This window comes from Lithobates pipiens, unplaced genomic scaffold (assembly GCF_037356315.1).
Source record: "Lithobates pipiens isolate NorthernLeopardFrog02 unplaced genomic scaffold, aLitPip1_a1.2 Scaffold_13, whole genome shotgun sequence".
In the NCBI taxonomy this organism is placed as follows: Eukaryota; Metazoa; Chordata; class Amphibia; order Anura; family Ranidae; genus Lithobates; species Lithobates pipiens.
This window is the reverse complement of record NW_027507718.1, coordinates 153,298,861-153,323,750: the sequence shown is the minus strand read 5'-3', so window position 1 is coordinate 153,323,750 and position 24,890 is coordinate 153,298,861. Positions and strand designations below refer to the sequence as shown.

The 24,890-nt window shown below is 47.1% G+C and overlaps 1 protein-coding gene across 2 annotated transcripts in view; it reads left to right on the top strand.

Moving 5' to 3' along the window:
* The window catches only part of POLR2B (RNA polymerase II subunit B), a 726,171-nt gene that overhangs the window by 479,582 nt on the left and 221,699 nt on the right, over positions 1-24,890 (top strand). For both annotated transcript variants that reach the window (XM_077475735.1, XM_077475736.1), the window contains one exon: positions 19,137-19,231. In XM_077475735.1, coding sequence (XP_077331861.1) covers positions 19,137-19,231 — 95 coding nt within the window. The remainder of the gene's footprint in view (positions 1-19,136; positions 19,232-24,890) is intronic.

Sequence of the window (24,890 nt, the reverse complement as noted above, 5' to 3'; positions counted from 1 at the left end):
CATTTGGGGGATCAACCATATTTAAACGGGATACCCGCAAGCAAAGGAAAAATACAAAAAATGAGAGAAGGAATGAAACAAACGTAATTGCCCATATTTGTTAACTTCGGGGACAGATAAATTATTTCATAATGTCCGATACCGATTAGAGTCTTAACGGAGGAAGAAATTTCACTTCCATCAGGAGGGTTGTATTGGTTAATGTTATTAAATGTTCTTTAGCTCTTGGGAAACAATTGAATAACCTAGGAATGTTTGAACATGTGAGATTTTTCAGGGTAAAGTAACATCTGAGGATTTTAAAGGGGTTGTAAAGTCTGTTTTTCACCTTGAAGTGAAAAACCACCTGAGCTGCAGCTGCCCCTCAGAGCCCCCCTTTTTTCTTACCTGAACCCATTCCTTCCAGCGATGTGCACGAGCCCAGCGGCTCCAGGTGTTGTCTCTGTCCTCATTGGATATATTGATAGCAGCAAGAGCCATTGGCTCCCACTGCTGTCAAATCTAGTGACACGAGACTTACTGAGTCCTACTGTCTGTCAATGGACACCGTAGCAGGACTCGTGAGGCCACACAAGTGGCCCCATAGAAAGTGCTTCTTCGTGGAGGCACCCCAGAAGAGGAGGATTGGGCCCACTCTGTGCAAAACCCTTGCATAGAGCAGGTAAGTAAAACATGTTAGTAATGTGTTTTTTTTTTTTTTTTTTTCTTTCGTTCACTGACCGACACAGCTCCATTATTCTTGACCATAGAGTTACGCCACCATCAGGAGAGTCCCCCATTTGGGGTTTTCTAGGCAGCAAATAAGAAAAAAAAGCTATGAAGGGATAAGAATAGACTTTAATTTTATTAGACAAATTTTATTGATATTTTGTCTAATAAAATTGAAGTCTATTCTTATCCCTTTGTAGCAGTTTTTTTTCTTCTTTTTTTTTTATTTTTATTTGCTACCTAGAAAACCCCATATGGGGGAATGTCCCTCTTTGGCAGCTCAGTTTTTTTATGCCTAGTGAAGGAGATGGACCTAGGAACCCTGCCCGGCCGTCGGTCCTGGGATTTTTTTTGCGGAAGTTTGCCTTTTGCGCAAGATTTTTGAATCCTGTTATCTCAGCAGTGGTGCTGAGGCACCTGATTGGGCTAAAATGCTGGTCTGCGGACCAAGCATCTAAAATGTCCCTGACAGATCTACTCTTCCTTGGTGAGCGGCTCTTTGGAGCCCCATTGGATGACATTATTAACAAAGAGACAGGTGGGAAGAGTACCTCGCTCCCACAGGCCAGGAAGACTAAGGAGCCATGCTGCAGGCAAGGGCCCTCATTTTCTGCTCAAAAGAGGCCTTTTTGTCCGTCCGGGGCTTCCACTAAATGCTCCCAGCCCGACAGGACAACCTCTGAGGGACAAAAATGCCCCTGGAACCGCAAGCCTGTGGGTAAAAATGCTACCACATGAAGGTTTGCCCCCGCTCACACACGGGTGGGGGGTCGCCTTCGGGAGTTTGCAGCCCGGTGGGCCTCTCGTCTGCCCAACCAATGGGTTTGCGAACCGATTTCCTCTGGCTACAAAATAGTTTCTCTCTTGGCCACCAAACAAATTCTTCACCTCCAGCATACCCTTTCTCCCGGCTCGCCGGAAGGCCTTAATGGGGGTGGTAAGGGACCTGCTAAGCCGCAGGGTGATGGTGCCTGTTTCAGAGTCAGGTTCCAGGGGTTCTACTCCAATCTGTAGTCCCCAAAAAGGAAGGGGTATATCCATTCTTGGACCTGAAAGCCCTCAATTGCTTTGTAAAAGTATAGAGGTTCAGAATGGAATCAGTTCGCTCAGTGGTCGCTGCACTCCATCAAGGGGACTCCCTGGCGTCTTTGGAAATCCAGGATGCGTACCTGCACATACCCATATGCCTCCGGCATCAGAGGTTTCTGCAATTTGCAGTTGGGGAAGCCCACTACCAGTTTGTGGCTCTCCCCTTTGGATTGTCATCAGCTCCCAGAGTCTTTACTAAGGTATTGGCTCCAATTTTGGCGTTGTTGCGTCAATGCGGGATCGCGATCGTAGGTTATCTAGACAATCTCCTCCTGAGAGCATCTTCCTCCTCAGAATTAGAGGCGGATGTGGCGATCACTATGCAAACCCTGCAGGGATTTGGGTGGCTGTAGAATCTAAAGTCTGTGCTCATACCGACTCAACACTCGGTGTACCTAGGCCTACTGCTGGACTCCTTGGAAGCGAGAGTTTCTCCCTTCAGACAAGCTGCAGACTCTCAGAACCGCAGTAAAACTATTGATGAACAGCAGGTGGTCGTTGCTACGCTTCTGCATGCAAGTCCTGGGGCTCATGGTGGCCTCCTTTGAGGCGGTACCGTACGCCCAGTTTCACACCAGAGTCTTGCAGAAGGAAATCTTGACAAAATGGGCCAAATCTCCGTTATGCCTTGATCGAAAGATTCTGGTGAGCCAGTTAGTCGGGGACTCCCTGCTCTGGTGCCTGAGGTCCCTGGCACTTCGGTCCGGGAAGTCTTTCCTACCTTTACATTGGACTGTGATCACATCAGACACCAGCCTGTCCGACTGGGGTGGAGTACTGGGAGTACAGTCGACCCAGGGCCTCTGGTTGGACGAGGAATCCAAGTTGCCAATCGATGTGCTCAAGCTTCGTGTGGTCAGGCTATGCCTCTCCACATGATTGATGAGACTACGAGGGCATCCGATCAGGGTCCAGTCAGACAACACCACGGCGGTGGGATATGTCAATCAAGGAGGAACAAGAAGCTCGGCTGCAACACGGGGGTCGCTCAAATCCTTTAGTGGGCAGAGTGACATGTACCGTCCTTGTTGGCCATTTACATCCTGGGAGTGGAAAACTGTCAGACGGACTACCTAAGTCGCCAGATGCTGGACCCAGGAGAATGGGCGCTGCATCCAGGGGTGTTCGGGCTACTGTGCCTGCAATGGGACACACCAGACTTGGATCTCTGGCTTCCCGTCTCAATTGTAAGGTGCCGAGATTCGTATCTAGGACAAGAGATCATTGGGCAGATGCGCTGGTGGCTCCGTGGGGTCAGTATCGACTGATCTACACCTTTCCTCCGCTAAAGCTACTACCACGTCTTCTCCGCAGAGTGGAGACTGAGGGGATTCCAGTAATTCTGATTGCCCCAGATTGGCCTCTGGCACGTATGGTTGCGGACACTCCCTGGTGACTACTGATGCACGAAGACCTTCTGTCTCAAGGTCCGATTCTCCATCTTGCTTTAGCGCTGGTTATAATGACATGGCTGTTGAGAGCCAGGTGCTAAGGAACCGAGGCCTATCGGACTCTGTGATTTCAACTATGTTGAGGGTATGGAAATCATCTTCTCTGAAGATATACCATCGTACCTGGAAGGCCTACATCTCCATGTGTGAAGGGAAAGGGTGGCGTCTGCGAACCTATTCCGTTTCCAGGAAATTGGCTTTAGGAACCATTAAAGTGGTTGTAAACCCTTACAAACCACTTTGACCTACAGGTAAGCCTAGATTAAGGCTCACCCGTAGGTCCAAGAAATATCTCCTAAAACTATACAGTTTATGAGATATTTACCCGAAAGACAGCCACCGCTGTCTGCAGCGCATGGGCGCACTGGGCAAGCTGCAGATCGCGGCGATATGCCACGAGTGTCGGCTCCCGTGTGCATGCGTGGGAGTGACGTCATCGTGGCTCCGGAGAATCTCAGCGCCGGAGCAGTGAGACCCACCAAGCAGATGGGCGCTCGGAACTACAGGGGACAGCGGTGACTTTGCTGGCTCCTGTGTCAGGTAAGCGACACATAATGTCTACTATGCAATGCATAGTAGTCCATTATGCTTTACCTTTGCAGGGAATCAAAGAGGAAGTAAACCCATTAGGGTTTACTTCCTCTTTAAAGGACAAATGTCAGCTTTGGCTTTTTTTTTCCAACGACGCTTGGCATCTCATTCTTTAATGAGCAATTTTATTCAAGGGGCATGTAGTTCCTCCGGTGAATTCACCTTTACCCCCGTGGAATATGAACCTGGTGTTATCGACGCTTCAGAAACCGCCGCTTGAGAACATCAGGGAAATTCCCTTGTTGACTGGCGGCCCTGTCTTGCAAGTTGCCTTATCTGGTTATCCATAAGGATAAGGTGGTGTTGCGTCCGGAACCTTCTTTCTCTTATATTCACCAACCGACACAACTCCTCTCTGTAACTAATGGGTTGTTGGCTTAATCACTAGGAGAATACTAGACATAGTTGTAACACAACACTCAGAACTTAGTTCCGCCTGGGGGGGGGGGGGGGGGGGGCGATCGGGGAGGCGATCCCTCGGGCTGCAACCCTCCCGTCTGCAGACAGACCTAGTAAAGAAGGACCTAGGAACCCTGCGGGCCCATTGGTCCATGCTTTATGCAGAAGCTTGGCTTTTTGGGCAAGGTGAATGATCCTGTGATCAACTATCAACAGCCGGCTGGGTGACAGGCTGGATACCCTTATTCTTGGAGTCTCCCCAGTCCGGCCATCGAGCGTGTGCAGGTCGCAGCTACGGCTCAGCAGGCCACAACGAAACATCAGCTCCAGAGGTGGTCATGAGCTTTTATGCTCCAGGGTGTACATATGACCGGGCTACTGATGTCTACGTCACAGTATGCCGAGGCCGGCAGCTACCCTGTACTGATCAGTGATTATTTCTGCAATGGAATGTTTCCCAGCACTTCAGGACTCTCCCTGCCCCGGCAGGGCTGAGCAGCTGGGCATTCCCTGGGAGGTTGATTCAGGGGTTCCTCACCTCCCTCTTCTCTCCCCTGTCCCTATCTTTCTTCTCCCCCCCCCCCCCCCCCCCGGGGGATGGTGTATGTGTACAGATCCCTGGGGGCTCTCGCCTGGGATAGGGGACTGGTGGTGTCCTGGATCCTGTGTGTTAAGCTCCCGGAAGGTGCCTGCGAGGGTCTGCTGTGTTTTGTGGTGCAGCACTGTGTCTGTCACATTCTGTCTTCTGTGCCTCATGGAGCTGGTCGGCAGCCATTTTAGGTGTGGGCGAGGGCAGCATGTCTTTCTGGGCTTCAAGCAGCCATTTTCCAAGTGCTCTCCTATTCAGGACACTGGCGGGCATTTTCTGTAAGCATGAACACTTTTCCGTTTTCTCCAGCAGCAGCTTGCATGTGCTCACAGCCATTTTCCCTGTGTTTCCTGTCTGTTTACTGGACGCTGGGTGACCATTTTCTTGAAGCCTGAGCACGTTTTTCAGATCGTTTAGCGCTCATGCTGATGACTGCCACTGACAGCTTTTGTTTCCTCTGCACCTGGGAGCACTCAGGGTCTACGGGCGCTACTTGTGAACAGCGCAGAACTCCTCAGGGTGAGGAGTCCGGCGGGTTAGAGCCCCTCAATCAGCAGCAGTCACTGTCCTATGTCCCCTTCGGGTGGCAGACAGGGTAAGTTCAACATGGCTTCCCCCAAAATACAGGCAATTGCAACCGGGTTACCTGCGGACTGCTCAGTACCCATGGACGCCCTGACGGTGGTCCTCAATTAGTTTGTTGCCTAGATGGAGGTGGTGCGTGGGAAGAAAGGTGCTAAAAAGTGACCCCTGCCCCTCTCCCCATCCTCTGGGGAGTGCTCTGACACAGATTCGGGTCCTGCTGAGACCCCTGCTCTGTCTTGTCAGACGACGCTGATAAGGACCGTTTAGACAGTGAGGAGGAGACCCCGTCTGGGTCCGGGCATGACAAAGCACTTATCACAGCTGTACGTGATACCCTGAAGATTCAGGAGCCAGTGGATCCCTCTGTGGATCCCTCTGCTGATGTACCGGTCCCCTTTATGTCCCGCAAGCCAGCAGGTTCACCTGAGGTGTTCCCTTATCTGACTTATTTTGACAAGTTAATTTACAAGGAATGGGGTCGCCCGCAACGGACCTTTCCGTTCGCCAAATACATGGCGTTAACCCTTTGAGGAAAGCCTTCTCAAAAATGGTCGGCTCCTCCGGTCATGGACCCCCCAGTATCCATGTTAAAGTAACCAGGATCCCAGTTGAGGGGACTCCTGCATTCAAGGATCCCACAGATAGGAAGGCCGAAGGCAGTGGCTCGTTCCTTGTTTACGGTTGTGGGGTCAGACGTGTGACCTGTACTGGCATCCGCACTTGTGTCGCAGACACTGAGTGGGCAAAACTTTTGCACCACAAATTGGGAGAGCAACAGGCTTCTCCTGTCTGCATGGAACTAGCAGACAAAGTAGTGCAAGGCCTTAAGTACATCTGTGACGTGGCCCTGGATACACTCTCCCCCTGCTATCCAGGTCTTCAGTGTCACCTGTGGTGCTGAGGTGCCCAATTTGGCTAAAATGCTGGTCTGCTGACCGGGCATCCAAAAAAGCCCTGACGGATCTTCCCTTCCTTGGCGACCGGCTCTTTTGGAGCCTCCTTAGACATGATGCGTACCTGCATATACTTGTATGCCTCCGGGCATCAAAAGTTCCTGCGGTTTGCAGTCGAGGAAGCCCACTACCAGTTTGTGGCTCTTCCTTTTGGTCTGGCTTCATCCCCCAGAGTCTTTACCAAGGTATTGGCTCCAGTTTTGGTGGTGTTGCAGCAACGTGGGATCGCGGGATACCTAGACAATCTCCTCCTGAGAGCATCTTCTGCCTCAGAATTGGAGGAGGATGTGGCGATCACCATGCAGACCCTGCAAGATTTTGGGGGGCTGTTGAACCTAAAAAAGACAGTGATCGTACCTACCCAGCGTCTGCAGTACCTAGGCTTGCTGCTGGACTCCAGGGAAGCGAGCGTTTCTCCCTTCAGACAAGCTGCAGACTGCTGATGAACCGCAAGTGGTCGTCTATCTGCTTTTGCATGCGAGTGCTGGGACTCATGGTAGCCTCTTTCGAGGCAGTACTTTATGCCCAGTTCCAGCCATCAGTCACCAAGGGGGAACAAGAAGCTCAGCCGCTGCATGGGAGGTTGCTCACATACTTCGATGGGCAGAGTGACACATACCGACCCTGTCGGCCATTTACATCCCGGGAGTGGAGAACTGGCAGGTGGACTATTTGTCGACAGATGCTGGACGTAGGAGAATGGTCATTGCATCCGGAGACATTCAGGTTACTGTGCCTGAGGTGGGGCACACCAGACATGGATCTGCTGGCCTCCCATATCGGAAGGTGGCAAGATTCGTGTCCAGCACAAGAGATCCGTGGGCTGACGCGCTGGTGGCTCCGTGGGATCATTACCAGTTGATCTACACTTTTCCTCCACTGAAACTGTTAACACATCTGCTTCGCAGAGTGGAAGCCGAGGAGCTCTCAGTACTACTGGTTGCCCCAAATTGGCCTCGGCGTCCTTGATATGCAGACCCGGTGCGTCTGGTGGCAGACACTCCCTGGTGACTGCCGTTGTGAGAGGACCTTCTGTCTCGGGGTCCGATTCTCCATCTTGCTTTACCATCGCTGGCTTTAACGGCATGGCTATTGAGAGCCAGGTGTTGAGGAACCGGGGTCTGTCGGACTCTGTGATTCCAACTATTTTGAGAATCTTCTTCTCTGAAGATATACCATCTTACCTGAAAGGCCTACATCTCCGTGTGTGAGGAGAAAGGGTGGCATCCGCGCTGCTTCTCCATATCCAGGATCCTGCTGTTTCTCCAGCAAGGAGTAGACCAGAGGTTGGCATTAAGCACCATCAAAGGGCAAATTTCAGCCTTAGCTGTCTTTTTTTTTTTTTTTTTTTTTCCAACGACCCCTGGCATTGCATTTCTTAGTGAGTACCTTCGTTCAGGGGCTACGACATGTAGTTCCTCCGGTGCATCCACAGTTACCACCATGGGATTTGAACCTGGTGTTGGCATTCAAAAACCGCTGTTTGAAAATATCAGGGAGATTCCCCTGTTGACTCTTGCCCAGAAAGTGATCTTTGTAGTGGCCATCACATCGGCCAGGAGGGTTTCGGAACTGGCAGCCTTGTCATGCAAGTCTCCCTATCTGGTTATCCATAAGGATAAGGTGGTGGTGTGTCCGCAACCATCTCTTTTCTACCGAATGTGGTCTCGGCTTTTCATATCAATGAGGACATTGTGTTACCATCTCTGTGTCCTAAGCCGAAGCACCCTAAGGAGGTGGCCCTTCATGCTCTTGACGTGGTTAGGGCTCTGAAGGTGTGTTTTGTCTGCCGTGGCTCCTTTTCGGAAGTCACTCACTTTTTGTTTTGGTGGCTGGTTCAAATAAAGTCATGGCAGTCTTGTCAGCCACCATTTCCAGGTGGATCAGACAGATTGTAGTACGAGCCTATTTTCTGGTCACAGCCCACTCCACAAGGGCAATCGGAACATCTTGGGCCCTCCGACACCAAGCGTCGGTTGCAAAGGTGTGTAAAGCGGTGACCTGGTAGTCTGTCCACACGTTTACCAAGTTCTACAAGGTAGACTTCTGTACATCGGCTGATGCCTGTTTTGGCCGCAAAGTTTTTGCAATTGACTATGTGATATATATTTTTCCTAGTTTTTCGATAAAAACGCAGTACTGTTATGTTAATGCATTGTTGCATTACTTCAGCAGTTTGATGCGGTCTTAGGTGATCACTCCTGTTGAGGATACCCTGTTTTTTTGTGGTGGTTTTTTTTTTGTTTTGTTTTTTGTGGGTATAGCTTCACTAGTTCCCACTTGCCATGGTGGATGAATTTTTTATGTTTTCCCACCCCTCGTTTGGCACTGCTTGGGGACGTACCATTTGTTAGAGAGGAGCTGTGTCAGTTGGTGGATATAAGAGGAAATAGGATTTTTTGTACTCACCGTAAAATCACTTTCTCTGTAATTCATTGACTGACACAGAACCCACCCTTTTATTTTAACGTTATACTGCTTGTTGACGTACTGAGGTCTGTCTGCAGACAGGAGGGTTGTAGCTGTGGACCGCCCCCCTGGGCAGAACCAAGTTCTTAGTGTTACAACTATGGCTAGTGTTCTTGTGATAAGGCTAACAACCCATTTGTTACAGAGAGGAGCTGTCGGTCGGTGAACTTCAGAGAAAAGGATTTTACGGTGAGTACAAACAATCCTATTTTTCTGCCGAAGGTGTTTTCTGCATTCCACATCAATGAAGACATTGTGTTTGGAGGTCGACCGATATATCGGCCAGCCGATATATCGGCCGGTATTTGCCGTTTTTTTTAATTAATCGGCATCGGCCGATTGTGCTGATAAAAAGGCAGGCAGATTTAGAACACGACTTGGAAAGACTTCTGTAATAGAAGTCAGTGTAAGTTGCCTGAGTCGTCATAGAAACAACTTTCCTCCTCTCTGGGCAGTCTGCCAAGAAAAGAACAAAAAGATACAATGTTTATACTTGAATGGATGAAATCATCTCAGTGTGTAAAATTCTCAGTTTAACCATTTAAAGACTAAATCTTTTCTGACACTTGTTGCTTACAAGTAAAAATCCGGTATTTTCTGCCAGAAAATCACTTAGACCCCCCAAATTATATATATATATTTTTTTAGCAGAGATCCTAGGGAATAAAATAGCGGTTGTTGCAATATTTTATGTCACACGGCATTTGCACAGAGGTCTTTCAAATGCATTTTTTTGGGAAAAAAATACACTATTTAAAAAAAAAAAAGATTTAAAAACAGTAACGTTAGCCCATTTTTTTTTTTTCATCCAAAAGTTTTGACTACCTGTTTTTATTTAATATATAGTTTTTTTTTTTTTTTTTTTTATCTAAATTATACATACAAGTAAACTGATTGGAGGTTTGTTTTGTTTAATAAATGTTTAACCACTTCAATACAGGGCACTTAAACACCTTCCTGCCCAGACCAATTTTGAGCTTTCAGCGCTGTCGCACTTTGAATGACAATTGCGCGGTCATGCTACACTGTACCCAAATGAAATTTTTATCATTTTTTTCCCACAAATAGAGCTTTCTTTTGGTGGTATTTGATCACCTCTACGGTTTTTATTTTTTGCGCTACAAATAAAAAAATACCGAAAATTTTGAAAAAAAAAAATGTTTTTTTTTGTTTCAGTTTCAAAACTTTGTAAATAAGTATGTTTTCTCCTTCACTGATGGGCACTGATGGGGCTACACTGATGGGCACTGATAAGGTGGCACTGATGGGCACCAATGTGGCACTGATAGGCGGCACTGATGGGCGACACGGATGGGCGACACGGATGGGCGACACGGATGGGCGACACGGACGGACACTGATAGGTGGCACAAATTGGCACTGATAGCTGGCACGGATGGGCGGCACGGATGGGCATGGATAGGCGGCACAGGTGGGCATGGATAGGCGGCACAGGTGGGCATGGATAGGCGGCACAGGTGGGCATGGATAGGCGGCACAGGTGGGCATAGATAGGCGGCACAGGTGGGCACTCAGGCGGCACAGGTGGGCACTCAGGCGGCACAGGTGGGCACTCAGGCGGCACAGGTGGGCACTCAGGCGGCACAGGTGGGCACTCAGGCGGCACAGGTGGGCACTCATAGGCGGCACAGGTGGGCACTCATAGGCGGCATCGGTGTTATAGTAATGGATGCCAATCAGTGCCAAACAATAATGCATGCCAATCAGTGATGCCCATTGTGGCCACTGATTGGCATCCATTATGGGCACTGATTGGCACCCATTGTGCTGACTGGCACCCTGGTGGTCTAGGGAGGATTATGTATTTTTATTACCTTTTCCCTGGTGGTCTAGTGGTGTCCCTGGTGGTCCAGTGTGGGCATCCTCGGGGGGGCTGTGCTGATAATCGATCAGCACAGACCCCCCCTGTCAGAGGAGCAGCCGATCGGCTCTCCTCTACTCGCGTCTGACAGACGCGAGTGAGGGAAAGCCGATCACCGGCTCTTCCCATTTACACTGTGATCAGCCGTGATTGGACACGGCTGATCACATGGTAAAGAGTCTCCGTCGGAGACTCTTTACCGAGATCGTAGTTGCCGGGTGTCAGACTGACACCCCGCAACAACGATCGCCGCGATGCGCGCCCCCGGGGGCGCGCAGCGGCTTATTATCCTAATCACGTCATATGACGTCGGGTTAGGATAATGAAACCACTTTGCCGCCGTCAATTTGTAATAGGGCGGGCGGCAAGTGGTTAAATGTAAGAAATTTTATGTATCACTTATGAAGGCTGCTTTCACACTGGAGCGGCAGGCGTTGATGGTAAAACGCTGCAAGTTTTAGCGGCTCTTTACCATCATTTTAGCGGCACTGTTTGGCTGCTAGTGGGGCACATAAAACCCAGCTAGCGGCCGAAGAAGAGGTTAAATGCGCCCTTGAAGCACCGCTGCCAAATCGCATTGCATGCGCTTCGGCAGTGGTGCCCATTCATATCAATGGGCAGGAGTGGCGGAGGAGCGGTATACACCACTCCAAACGTGCTGCTTGCAGGACTTTTTTTAAGATCCTGCCAGCACATCGCCTTAGTGCCCGTTCACACTACGTGCTCCGTTCTGTACTATGGAACCGTTCTAATAGGTGCGACTCAAGTCGCTCCGACTTAGAAAAAGGTTCCTGTACTATTTTTGGGGCGACTTCAGGCGACTTGCATTGACTTCTATACAGTCGTCGTTTTGCAAGTCGCTGCTGAAGTCGTGTGCAGGTCGCGTCTGTGAGTCGCGCTGCAAGTCATGTCGCCCCTGTGTGAACGGGCACTCAGTGTGAAAGCACTCTGTCTTTCACACAGACTGCAGGGGAGCCGTTTTGCAGGCACTTTACAGGCGCTATTTTTAGCCCAAAGCGCCTGAAAAATGTCCAGGTGGGAAAGGTGTGTTAGATTTTATGAGATCAAGGGGGATTAAAAAAAAAATCGGCCTAACATATCGGCCCAAAAAAAATCGGCATCATATATCAGCTATCGGCCGCCATGATTTCTAAATATCGGCATCGGCCAGAGAAAAACCCATATCGGTCGACCTCTAATTGTGTTACCATCTTTGTGTCCTAAACAGACACACCCTAAGGAAGTGGCCCTTCATTCCTTGGACGTGGTCTGGGCTCTAAGGGTGTATTTGTCTGCCACGGCTCCCTTTCGGAAGTCACTCTGTTCGTTTCGGTAGCTGCTCCAAATAAAGGTCTGGCGGCCTCGTCGGCCACCATTTCTAGGTGGATCCGACAGATTGTGGTCCAGGCCTTTCCTGTCACGGTCCATTCCACCAGGGCTATTGGAACCTCTTGGGCTTTCCGACATCAAGCATCAGATGCTCAAGTGTGTAAGGCGGCGACTTGGTCTGCCTGCTTTGGCCGCAAGGTTTTACAGGGGACCGTGTAATATTGCAATGCTGCACTCCTCCTTTTTTTTCTCTTTTTTTAATTTTTTTTAAGAAAATGGTTATCTGCAAGTTCTGATGTGGCTAGATAAGGTGGCGACTCCCCTGTTAGGTAGCACTTCTGGATGTGGGTGAAGTTTTTTTATGCTGTTTCCACCCCTCATTATGACACTGCTTGGGGACATCCCTATGGTCAAGAATAATGAAGCTGTGTCAGTCAGTGAACGAAAGAGAAAATAGGATTTTTGTACTTGCCGTAAAATCCTTTTCTCTGAAGTTCACTGACTGATACAGCACCCTCCCCTCCTATTGGTTTACTTTATACTGCTGCTTGACGTACTGAGCTGCAGGGGTTGTGGGCGCAACTGTAAAGTTATGTTTTTTTTAACATATATAACATGTTCTTCCTAGTCCTCTCCTGAAGGTGGCGTAACAACCCTATGGTCTAGAATAATAGAGCTGTGTCAATCAGTGAACTTCAGAGAAAAGGATTTTACGGTGAGTACAAAAATCCTAATATTTTTTTAACAATCACTTTAATCTTAGAGAGCTTTGTGCGGTATGTGACCTAGAGGATTTGGATTCGGAATCTGTTTTTTAGCCCGTGGATAATTATAGTTATAATAACATTATACCTTTTTTGGATTTAGATCAGATTTCTATCCTATTAGTTCTAGAGGTAAAGATATGAACCAGTTCCTGAACTAATTGAAAAAGATCTTGCATGTCAAGTTTTGAATGTTTATTACTCTGGATATTCTTTTGCAGACAACCTTATGAATTGAGAAAGAGTAGCTCTAAAGGATCTTAACAGTGACTCCAACTTTGTCATTAAAAACTCTGATAAAGGGGGATCAGTGGTTATGCTCTACTTGGTTATATGCTGCAGTGAGGCATTCACTTAGCTTCCCAGGGAATGGTTGTTCAGGGGGGTGTCAGGACAAGTGTGATCATTGAACGAGAGTAGCATAGCTAGAGAACTGACCACGGTGCACTCTTGGTTACTGTAGTGTGGTCAGTTTTTAATAGGAAAGCAAGGGGACGAACAGGAACACCAGAGATTTCCCATAAAGGAAGCAATACAAAGAACAGGCTACTTTCTCATAAACAGGCACGTATCAAGAATCAGAAATATGAAGTGTTTGTGTAACGCTTTACGGGTGATCCTAATTCTTTTAAAAAGAACCTACTGTAAAGTGTTATGTATAGAGCAGTCAGAGCAGGCCTTTATTTCACAGGCTTCAATCATGCCTGTTTCTTCATTTACCCAAGGTTCACAAAGGGTTAAACCCTTTAGTTGGGATAACAATTGTTAACAATTGTAGCAGATATTGGAGCCTTAAATGAACTTAAAAAGAATAGTCAACATTAGGGAAAAAATTAATGCAGCTAGCAAGTAAGGCAAGGCGATCTCCCATCCAAGTACTGACCTGGCCTTAACCTGCTTGGCTTCCGAAGTCAGATAAGTGCAGTACTTGGGCAGCTAGCAAGTAAGATTGGTATACAAACTCCAAAATTAAAATGTGAAGACACAAGTTCAGTGCCTAAGTGATCAAGAATGAATATAACAATCTTATCAAAAACCAAAGCGTATTTAATCTACAGATGACTAAAATAACCAACAAAAAGTAACTTCAAAAATTGTATAGAAAATCCCGCAAACTTGACTACTCTTAATGGTAAATAACTCCAGCAGTTGTCCATGTGCAGTATTCAGCCAACAATCCAAATATATCAACCAATATATTGATCCAAACCACCATCTTTGCACACTTACCAGGTATTAAGCTGCATCAGAAAGGCTGCCGACTGCGTTTTTAGCACTGACGGGGCATCACAGTAAGGGAATCCATCCGCATTGTAATCTTTTGCTTGCACAGGGGGTCGCCAGCACCATCGATATATCAAGCCTTGGAAGAACACTCACCATTTGTGCTTTTTATCTTAACTCTCCACTCCAAGGATGGGATTGCTATATAGAGTAGGCAGAAAAGAAAGGAACCAAGCGCAGAAGTTCCATCTAGTCAGGATCCTAAAAAGATCAGAGATGGTGTCAAATGCTTTCCGGATATCAAGGTATAGTATCCTTCCTTTCCTCGCACGTCCCCTCCATCCAAAGAGAAGCGAAGCACTGAGATTACATTTTTAGTCCACCTGATCTGGTCAGATGCCTGTCTTATCTGATACAAAGCTGGCATGGATGTAGGGAGCAAGAAAGCCATTCAGACAATTAGCATAGTGAAATTCTTTAGGTACTGCTAAACAATTCTAAATAAATGTACCGTCTACCCTCCTAATTTTAGTAATTGTAGTCACCAATGGTCTAGAAGTTGATTTCCAAGCCAGTAGCTTCTCAGTTCCATGTTTCTGGTAGGCCCGTTGGGTCGAAGGCTAGTTAGCGCCCTGTGGGCATGGTCAAGCTCCATCTTATGTTCAGGCAGTTAACATTGCATGTTAGTGTGAAACTCTGAGCACCATGATCCTGAATTTATATATGCAGGACCTATTCTGTAGTTTGTCCGTTTTTGCCAGTGTTTCCTCCAGCTGAATATAGTTGTTTGATTTGATCTGTATTCTGGTTCATTATAGTTAGTGTCAAATTTGGTCTCTGTGGTAATATGATTGCCTAGCTCCTTAAAGTTTTGCATCAGTTCAGTGGTAATTTGGCTGCTAGCCTTCTCTAGCAGTGCAGAAAATATTGCCAGTTTAATGGGGGCTGGGATGGTGCAGAATGGAGCTCAGGGCCTGCTATGAGACTGCTCTGACTAGTGATCATTTTTCCCATAGCTGTCTGAGGAGGCTGGTGGATTGTGGGAAGTCTCTGTCCCAAAGAGTGGCTCCGATTTGTGTGGGAATGGAAGTGCATTCAGCACTGCATTCAGTGCATTCAACCAGTGGCTGCTGATGTCCGCTTTCAGGGTTCCCAGATGCGGAGCAGGGAGATCAAGCATCCTCCATGTACTGTATGCATGCACCCCCAGCTGTATAATATTTTATTGGCTTCAGCAATGACTCCTCATACAAAAGGGTCATGTATTGGTTATTTGCGTAAGATTTTAATTTAAAGCTGAAGTTTAGTAATGGTTTGTCGTGGTACAGCACCAAACACATTATCTGTAATGGTGTGTACCCCATGTAAAAGTATTTTCTTCATGCCGCCAGATACTGCCCAGAACAGAAATCTTCTTGTACTGCAGGGGTTAATAGCAGTGGTTGTAAGTACTATTGTTTACCCACAATGCAACACGCTCTGTGAATGGAAGAGTAACAGATCTCCCTTGCCCATTAATAAAATGTGTTGCATTGTAAGACAATAATTACAGTTCTGTACAGAAAATTAAGGAATGGGTGGGCAAGTGATGCAAGTCCTTCATGCCCGCAGCCGATGCCGTTAACCTCTGCTGCACTAGAAGATTGCTACTCTGGAAAGTACCCAATTCCGTCAAGGAAAGCTTATTACATAAAGTAGCAGCCACACAGGACATGGAATACACACCGTTACGGGTAACTAGTGCTGTATCCCCTCCTCCAAAAATAAAATTGCTAAAACATCAACTTTTAACCCTTTAGCTGCCAGGTCTGTACACCGTACAGCACTGCTTCCAGCTGGCTAGGTCCATACGCTGCACGGACCTTCATTCCTCCTCTGATATAAGCTCATGGTCACTTCAGTGACCATGATCTGATAACAGAATTGTTCAGCAAATGCTGTTGAACAAGCTGATGACTCTGATCAGAGCATTTTACTCAAGATTTGAGACCCCCCTCCTGCCACTACTGCTCTGCCACATTGTCTTCCATCTCCCCACCTGCCTATGTCTACATCTAAAACGCCCCCCCTACCCTCACTAACTCTCCCTTACCCTGGCTACTCTGATTTCCCCCCCAGCCCCCTGTCTTTCCTGAAAAAATAGTCTGTGATCAGTACAGATTGTTCCTATATTTTTTTCATTACTACCATACAGTAAACTGTGTTTACTATGTGTTGGTTTGAGAATAAAACTGTTTCTTTTTTATGAATGAACAGTCTAAAAAAAAAAAAAAATGTACCTGTACAAAAGTTGTAAAAAAAAAAAATGGTAGATTTTGACATATGTATAAATCTCTGTTGCATCTGAAGTCTGATGCACATTTGGTTCGCTCCAGTGGCTGACAGGCTGTGTCCTCACTGCCAGTTTTACCCCCATTTTACCAACAAATGCACCGCAACCCCATGCATTGCATGAGGTTGCGGGGAGTTTGTGGTACTTCCCCTTGACATGAATATGTAGTACATAAGACAAGGAGAAGCCTCTTATAAAGCTAAAATCATATATAATATAGGGGTACCATCATCCAAATAATAGTAGAGAATATGGAAAGGCTACCATTCCCCTAATGATTTCCAGAAGGAAGAAGGGAATGGACTTTCTCTGTACTCCAGACAAAATACACACAAGGATAGATGGAAGTGGAAACATAAATTTAACTTTCAAACAAAATAATAAAATATGTCTATACATATTACACTGATACTTGGTGTACTCCAAGATAGATACAGGAGATGTAGTGGGTCCTCAGTTCACAAAACTCCTCTACAGTTTTTGTGGAAATCTACAGTTTCAGGAGGAGCAAAATTGAATAAGGTTTTGAATAAAGGTAACACAATGCACATAGTTTCAAGCAGATGTGGCAAAAGGGCATGATATACAGATGCTGACAAGTGGGGGGAGGAGAAAACACTGACTCTTACCAATGTGGCCACGCACAGAAGGCCAAGACCATGGTACTGCCAACATTCCCCTACGGTGGGCATCGGGTACACATGTTGGGTGAATAAGTTCATGCTGAGTAGCAACTATAAACAAAATGTATAAATTATAAAAATATGTATATTGAAAGGGCTCATGACCATAAGGGACACAGGGAGAGAGGAAGGAGAGAACAGGAAAGGGGAGGGAGAAACAGAATACGTGCAGTGGGGAAAAGACTGTTAACAAGAGACAGAAAGGGGTGGTGGAGCAGCCTAAAGACCTGAAACAAATTGCTCTCAATCAGGCTTGGAAAGATAGAAAAAGATCTGTTGCAATATTAAAAAATGACAGGCAACCACCAATAGGCCCATAGCTGGTAGCGCATGAGATTATACATAAACCACAGCTTACCTGGGCGACAACTAGTTGTCTTCCCCCTTGGCAAACTCCACCACAATGATCAACGGGCTGTGGCCTGCTTAAGTAATCCCCTACCCAGCGTTTGTAACGCATACCGACCACTGTCAACGTGTGACGTCATGAGGTCTGATTTCCCCTACAGTGCACCTATGCTTTCTGAGATGCACACAGAAGAATGCCGGCCCATTCACAAAGCACAGAGCGACCCCCCCCAAAGCAGATTGAAGAATTGGTTCAGGTGCCAACATCGCTGGATCCCTGGACAGGTAGGTGTCCTTGTATTAAAAGTAATTAAAGAGGAAGTAAACCCTTCCAAACAACTTGGACTTATAGGTAAGCCTAGATTAAGGCTTACCTGTAGGTCCAAGCAATATCTCCTAAACCTATATGGTTTAGGAGATATTTGCCCGAAAATGGGCACCGCTGTCTACGGCCCAAGAATGGATTTGCCAAATTTGTCGACTCCCGTGCGCATGCGCGGGAGTGACGTCATCGCGGCTTCGCCGTATGGCAGCGGCGGAGCTGCGAGACGCGACTCCCGTGCGCATGCGCGGGAGTGACGTCATCGCGGTTGCGCCGCTGTGATTCGTCGGAGCTGCGAGACGCCACAAGCAACATGGATGCGGCGGACTACAGGGGACAGCGGCGACTTCGCTGGCTCCTGTGTCAGGTAAGTGACACATAATGAGCTACTATGCGATGCGTAGTAGTCCATTATGCTTTACCTTTGCAGGGAAAAAAAGAGGAAGTAAACCCATCAGGGTTTACTTCCTCTTTAACAATACTGTAGCTGCTGACTTTTCATTTTTTGGGGGGAGGCAGGAGCTCCTCTTTAGGGGGAGCATTTGGCAGGAGGCAAAAACGCAGCTCAACTGTGTATTTTTGTTCTCCCCCCCCCCCCCCCCCAACCGCAAGTCTAAACAAGACCGACCCAAGGCCTTGTTCATGCAGGGCATACTACAATGAAGCCCTCTTTGGATGCACAGGGATGCACAGCTGTTTTCTGTGCATCCTATGCAGGCCGTCCAATTGATGTCAATTGGGAAATGGTGACTACACGGGAATGCACAGGTGGTCCATGTATTTCTGTGCAGGCAGTCCCTTTCATATCAATTGGGATGCTGCTGCATCTTGACATCCATGTCGAAATTACCTTGTTACCAACAGACACCCCTAATCATTTCTCACAACTTTAACAACTTCTAATTTCTCTGTAAATGATCTGTCATGAACTAGCAGAATTGATCTTGTTTGGCTACAGGAAACCAGACACAAGCTGAGAAACCCTCTAGGAATGTGCCATGTACTTGTATGTACTTGTTTCAAAGTCCACAATAAATATGAGGAACATACACATCTGTGATGATTCTGCAGACTGGGCACCCAGAAAAAAACTGAGAGACTACCTAGGGCAGCCCTGTTTAAAATTTGCATACCTTTTTTTTTTTTTTCTTTTTTTTTTTTTTTAATAAGGAAACTTTGAGACAGCTTACTGCCACAGCCAGTGCCCTCCTGACTCTGGAATGACTGAAGAATGCACAACTTTTCCAGTAGAGCTGTAAAACCTACTTAGCCCAGACTTGTTGATAGAACATTGTTAAATATTTACAGATTTAGCAAACAGGAGGTCTAAAGTGGAACACTGCAGTATGTCAGGAGTTTGCTTATCTTAATGTGTATATATTTAAGAAAAAAATAACTTTTGTTTTATCCTAAAATAGATCTGTCTTCTACCGTTCCTATAAAGAACAGGAGTCCAAAAAAGGGTTTGACCAAGAAGAAATTTTTGAGAAACCTACTCGTGAAACTTGTCAAGGTGAGAATTCAAAAATATTAACATCCATTTTCTCCATTTTAATTTGGTAATTTCTGGTTATTTTACAAGAAGTTTTTAAGGTAAACCAGACACAATTTATTAAACACAACTTGACATAGCAAACATGCAGTGCTGACAGGGATATGGTAGTTACAAGAAAGAAAGACATATTTTATGATTGCCGCTTTGGTGAGCAGTCTTAGCCATGAAATGTTGTTGTTTTTCCCTTTATTTTTTTTTTATTTATTTTTTTTTTTTTTGTGGAAATTCACTGTTTAACCACTTCCCACCCGGCCAATGCACATATACGGCCGGGTGGGAGCCGTCTACTTCTGATAGGACGTTCAGGAACGTCCATCAGAAGGTGCGGGATCGCGCGCGCAGCGGCGCGATTCCGATGCGCCCGTGTCACCCAGACACGGCACATCTCAGATCGGCAGGAGGGCTCTGTGATTGGCCCTCCTGATCACATGACGGCCTTGTCCAATCACAGCTGTCATGTGATGTAAACAGCTGGTTGCTAGGCAATCGGCTCCTCCTCACCTCACACAGAAGTCATCGCTGAGGAGAGGAGAGCAGATCGCTGCAGCCGGCTGATGATCAGTGAGTATGAGCTGTTTTTTACAGCTTTTTACTCACTGATCACCAGTCTAGTGTAAACACAAATCACCACACAGTGTAAACACACCACACAGTATAAACACAATGTCCCCACACATGTCCCCAAAACATACATGTCCTCAAATAATAAATACACATGTCCCTAATAATGAAAACATGTCCCCCACATATGTCCCACTAAAATCATATGTCCCAATGATTATCTGCACACATGTATGTGATCACCTGCACACATATGTACATGATCATTTGCGTACATATGTCCGTGATCACGCAAACCAATTATTATACACTTAACGGAATTTTTTTTTTACCAAAAACATGTAGCAGAATACATTTTGGCTTAAATTTATGACAAAATTAGATTTTATTGGATTTCTTTTAAAATGGAAAAAAAGAAAATAGTTTTTTTTCCAAATTTCCGCTTTTTTTGCGCTTATATCGCAAAAAATAAAAAATGGAGTCGTGAATAAATACCACCAAAATAAAGCTCTATTTGTGTGAACAAAATTATAAAAATTTCATTTGGGTACAGTGTAGCATGACCGCGCAATTGTCACTGAAAGCGCTAGAGCGATGAAAGCTGAAAATTGGGCTGGGAAGGAAGGGAGCGAAAGTGCCCTGTATTGAAGAGGTTAAAATACTTTTTATAGTGAAGTAAAATGGTGTAGAGTCTTGTTTAAAAAAAAAAAAAAAAAAAAAAGTATCTGCATGTCCCACATCATAGATCCAAAGGGTTGAAAGATAAGTTCACCTTTTGGAACATGTTACAAGTTCCACCCATTATCAGCAACTGCAGCTATCCCTCCCCCCTCCCCCGCACTTTGCTCAGTGAGCGAGCATCCTCTGCAGGCACCTGCTGTCCCTCTGAAAATAACGTGGCCTTGTGGGGCTCTGGTCGCGTCACTCGGTCACAGACCTCTGTGAATGGGAAACCAGTCCCAACAGCCTTTGTGGCTGTGGGCTTTCAATGAACTACCATAGCGCTATTGAGCGCTGTGGTAATTCATTCCTTTCAGTGAGTATCTGCTTTCTTGTACGAGCACACAGATACACTAACAGGTCTGCAGGAGGCCTGCATGCCATCAGCAATATGTTGCTCGCAAATGTAATGCACCTCCAGGAGACTGAGGAGATCTCTATACTAGCAGATAAAGCACATCAGAGTAAACAATCTAAGTGTAGTGAATATAGTAGATTTATTATATATTGCAACTCGCATAAAATCAGTAAAAAATATGCTGCTCATAGATTATAGGTCCAGGTCTCAGCAAATGCAATGCATCAGGGCATATGCACAGGGTTGGCAAATGTAGAACCTGTTTAACAGTCAGAACCAGATGGAAAGTGCATGCAGTGAAAAAGTGGGCATTATAGAAAACTGTTTTTTTGGATAGTGGAGAGGTATTAGAACCCCCGTCAGGTTTTTATTGTTGTCTGTGCCCCCCGTTGAGGGATATTCACCCTCTCTATTTGTCCTGTTTATCATCATTGAAAGTAAATAAAATAAGATCCTACATTTTAGGTTGTCTCTGGAAAAGTAATAGAGATCAAATCTTTCAACGGGGGCACTAGTTCTGATGGCCTGGGGGATTCCCTCAATTTTCAGCAATTTCATCTTTCTTCCTATTTTGACTATGGGACAGGAAGTGAACGAAAATCTTCTCAGTGGTACACACATGACAAAAACACTGACAGTAGTTATAATGGCAAGAACACTCCCTTATTTCCATACGCTATCCAAAATGGAAAAAATGTTTACCTATAGATTTACCTTAACCACTTGCTTACTGGGCACTTAAACACCCTTCCTGCCCAGACCAATTTTCAGCTTTCGGTGCTCTCACACTTTGAATGACAATTACTCAGTCATGCAACACTGTACCCAAATAAATTTTTTGTCCTTTTTTTCCCACAAATAGAGCTTTCTTTTGGTGGTGTTTGATCACCTCTGGGGTTTTTATTTTTTGCACTATAAATGAAAAAAGACCGAAAATTTTGGAAAAAAAAACGCATATTTCTTTTGTTCTTTTGTTTCTATGACAGAATTATGCAAATTATAAATTTTTCTTCATAAATTTTGGGCACAATTTATACTGCTACATATCTTTGGTAAAAATAACCCAAATTAGTGGATATTATTTGGTCTTTGTGAAAGTTAGAGAGTCTACGAGCTGTGGTGCGAATCGCACAAAATTGATCACATCTGATGTACTGGTGGCCTATCTCCCTTCTTGTGACCCGAACAAGCCAGGAAAGTACAAATACCCCCCAAATGACCCCTTTTTGGAAAGTAGACATTCAAAGGTATTTAGTAAGGGGCATGGTGAACTTTTTGATGTTGTCATTTTTTTCCCACAATTCTTTGCAAAATTAAGATTTTTTTTTTTTTTTTTTCTCCACAAAATTGTCATTGTAATAGGTTATTTCTCTCACATGGCATGTGTATACCACAAATGATACCCCAAAAAAATTCTGCTACTCCTCCTGAGTATTACAATACCACATGTGTGGGACTTTTTCACAGCCTGGCCACATAGAGAGGCCCAACATGCAGGGAGCACCATCACGTGTTCTAGGAGCATAAATTACACATCTAACTTGTTGACTACTTATTACACTTTTGAAGCACCAGGACAATGACACGTGACACTGATGACAGATGGCACTGATACGTGGCAATGATGACAGATGGCACTAATATATGGCACTAATATGTGACACTGATGACACGTGGCACTAACACGTGGCACTGAAGACACGTGACACTGACAACAGATGGCACGTGGCACTGATGACAAATGGCACTGATACGTGGCACTGATGACAGATGGCACTAATACGTGGCACTGATGACAGATGGCACTAATACGTGGCACTGACAGATGGCACTAATACGTGGCACTGACAGATGGCACTAATACGTGGCGATGGCAGGTGGCACTGATGGCAGGTGGCACTGACAACAGGTGGCACTGGGGGCAGGATGGCACTTTTTTTTTTACTTTTTTTATTTACACTGACGGCCGCTGCAGCCGTTCATCTCTCCCTTCTCACACGGCGCTGAGAGATGATCTCATATGTTTACATAGCTGAGACAACCCCTCCTCCCTGCTTGAAGTCTCCTGGCATGTTATGACCTAGGCCTGAAAAATAGGAAGGAATTGAAGAAATGTTTAAAAAAAAAAAAGTATGATTTTCCTGTATTTTTACTAATGCTAGCAGCATAAGGATTAGAAATTTTCTGTTGATTGAGAGAGTGAAGTTTCGTTTTTAAAGGGTAACTTTTGTGGGGAGAAAAAATGGCAAAAAAAAAAAGGAATATAGCATATACAATTGCAACTCAATTCATGTTGTAATTGAATGTTAGTAAAAAAAAAAAAAAATACATTTCCTTATCTGCAGCACTGTAAGCTTTTCTAACTTTCAATGCAACATGGCTACCTGGAGGTGTTCCAGAAACATCATTTCCTGCAAAAAATCATTGCAATGTACATACAGTAGATCACCCAGAGGGAAATGGTTTTATTTTCTTCCCCGGGCCTCCAGGAACCCTCCAAGTCCCGTGCCAGGCTGGCCGAGGTTAACCGGCATCAAGCGGGGGCCCGGGGGCAGAGCGGCAGCCAGCCGTCATTGACCGTGAGCATCCGCAGCTCTCCCGGGCTTGCGGAACCCTCCAAGACCCCGCTCCTGGAAGTAGAAAGCTGGCCTTCCACTCCGAGCTGACCGGCGGCACTTTGCCGTTTCCAGGCCGAGCGCCGGACTTTGGCTTGCCGAGGCAAGCCGACCGGCCTGTCCAAGCTGGCCGGCGAGGACTCTGTCAGATTTTTCTGGCGTCGCGCGCCATGCTGGCCGGGTCCAAGCTGGCCGGTGAAGTCTGCCGTTTTTCAGGGCGGAAAATTGCGGAAGTCGCGGATGAGGTCGGATCCACTCCCCCGGGCCAGGAGGGAGTCACAGGAGCCCGGACCGGATTAAGGATTTTCCCGCCCCGGAACTATTTTCGGGGCGCGAGGGAGCCGTGGATATATGTGAGGAGGTGATTTTCCGAGTGCCACTTCCGAGGAGCCTCCCGCCCGGACCGATGCAGCCCACCGCCACCCGGCGGGGAGGGGAGAGCGCGCCCATGCCCCGGCCCCCGGAGGTCGCGTGCCGCCAGGGCGCCTCGACCCCTCCCGTCCGCCCGGGGAGGCTTCCCATGGGGGCCCGCCGTTCCGGCGGCGGGTCCCCCCGTTGGTCGCGGACGGACTCGCCCACGGTCCCCCCGCCACTGGGGCCCAGGCCTCCCTCCGCCCCTCGGACCCCCCGCGCCCCAGGTGAGTCTGCCAGGACCCGAAGGAGCATCAGGCCGGCCAGAGAGACGCCAACCGGCGGCGGGGCCGCACCGGGCTAGGGTGCGAGCCGAGCGGTCTTGACCGACCGTCGCCGGGCCACCCTCCCCTCCGCCCAGGCCAGCCCCCAGGCCCTGTCGGCCAAGCGCAGACGTCCTCCGACAGCCCCGGTACCCCCCGCCAGGCACCCTCCCGCGGACAGGCCACGGGAGAGCGCGACGTCTAGGTCAGACGGGGACGTGGGAGGCTTTCGGCCGAACCTCCCCTCCCTCCCCGCCGCCTCCACCGCCCCAAGTGTCACCCCGGGCTTCCCCTGCCCTGCCGCCCGGAGGGCTGACCCCCCGAGGACGGCGGACGAGGGCCCACCTCCGCCCACCATGGCACCACGCGGCCCTCCCACCCTGCCGCGGAGGGCCGGTGCGTCCGACCAAGGGCTACCTGGTTGATTCTGCCAGTAGCATATGCTTGTCTCAAAGATTAAGCCATGCACGTGTAAGTACACATGGCCGGTACAGTGAAACTGCGAATGGCTCATTAAATCAGTTATAGTTCCTTTGATCGCTCCATCTGTTACTTGGATAACTGTGGTAATTCTAGAGCTAATACATGCCGACGAGCGCTGACCCCCAGGGATGCGTGCACTTATCAGACCAAAACCAATCCGGGGGCTCCGGCCCCTTCCCCGGCCGCTTTGGTGACTCTAGATAACC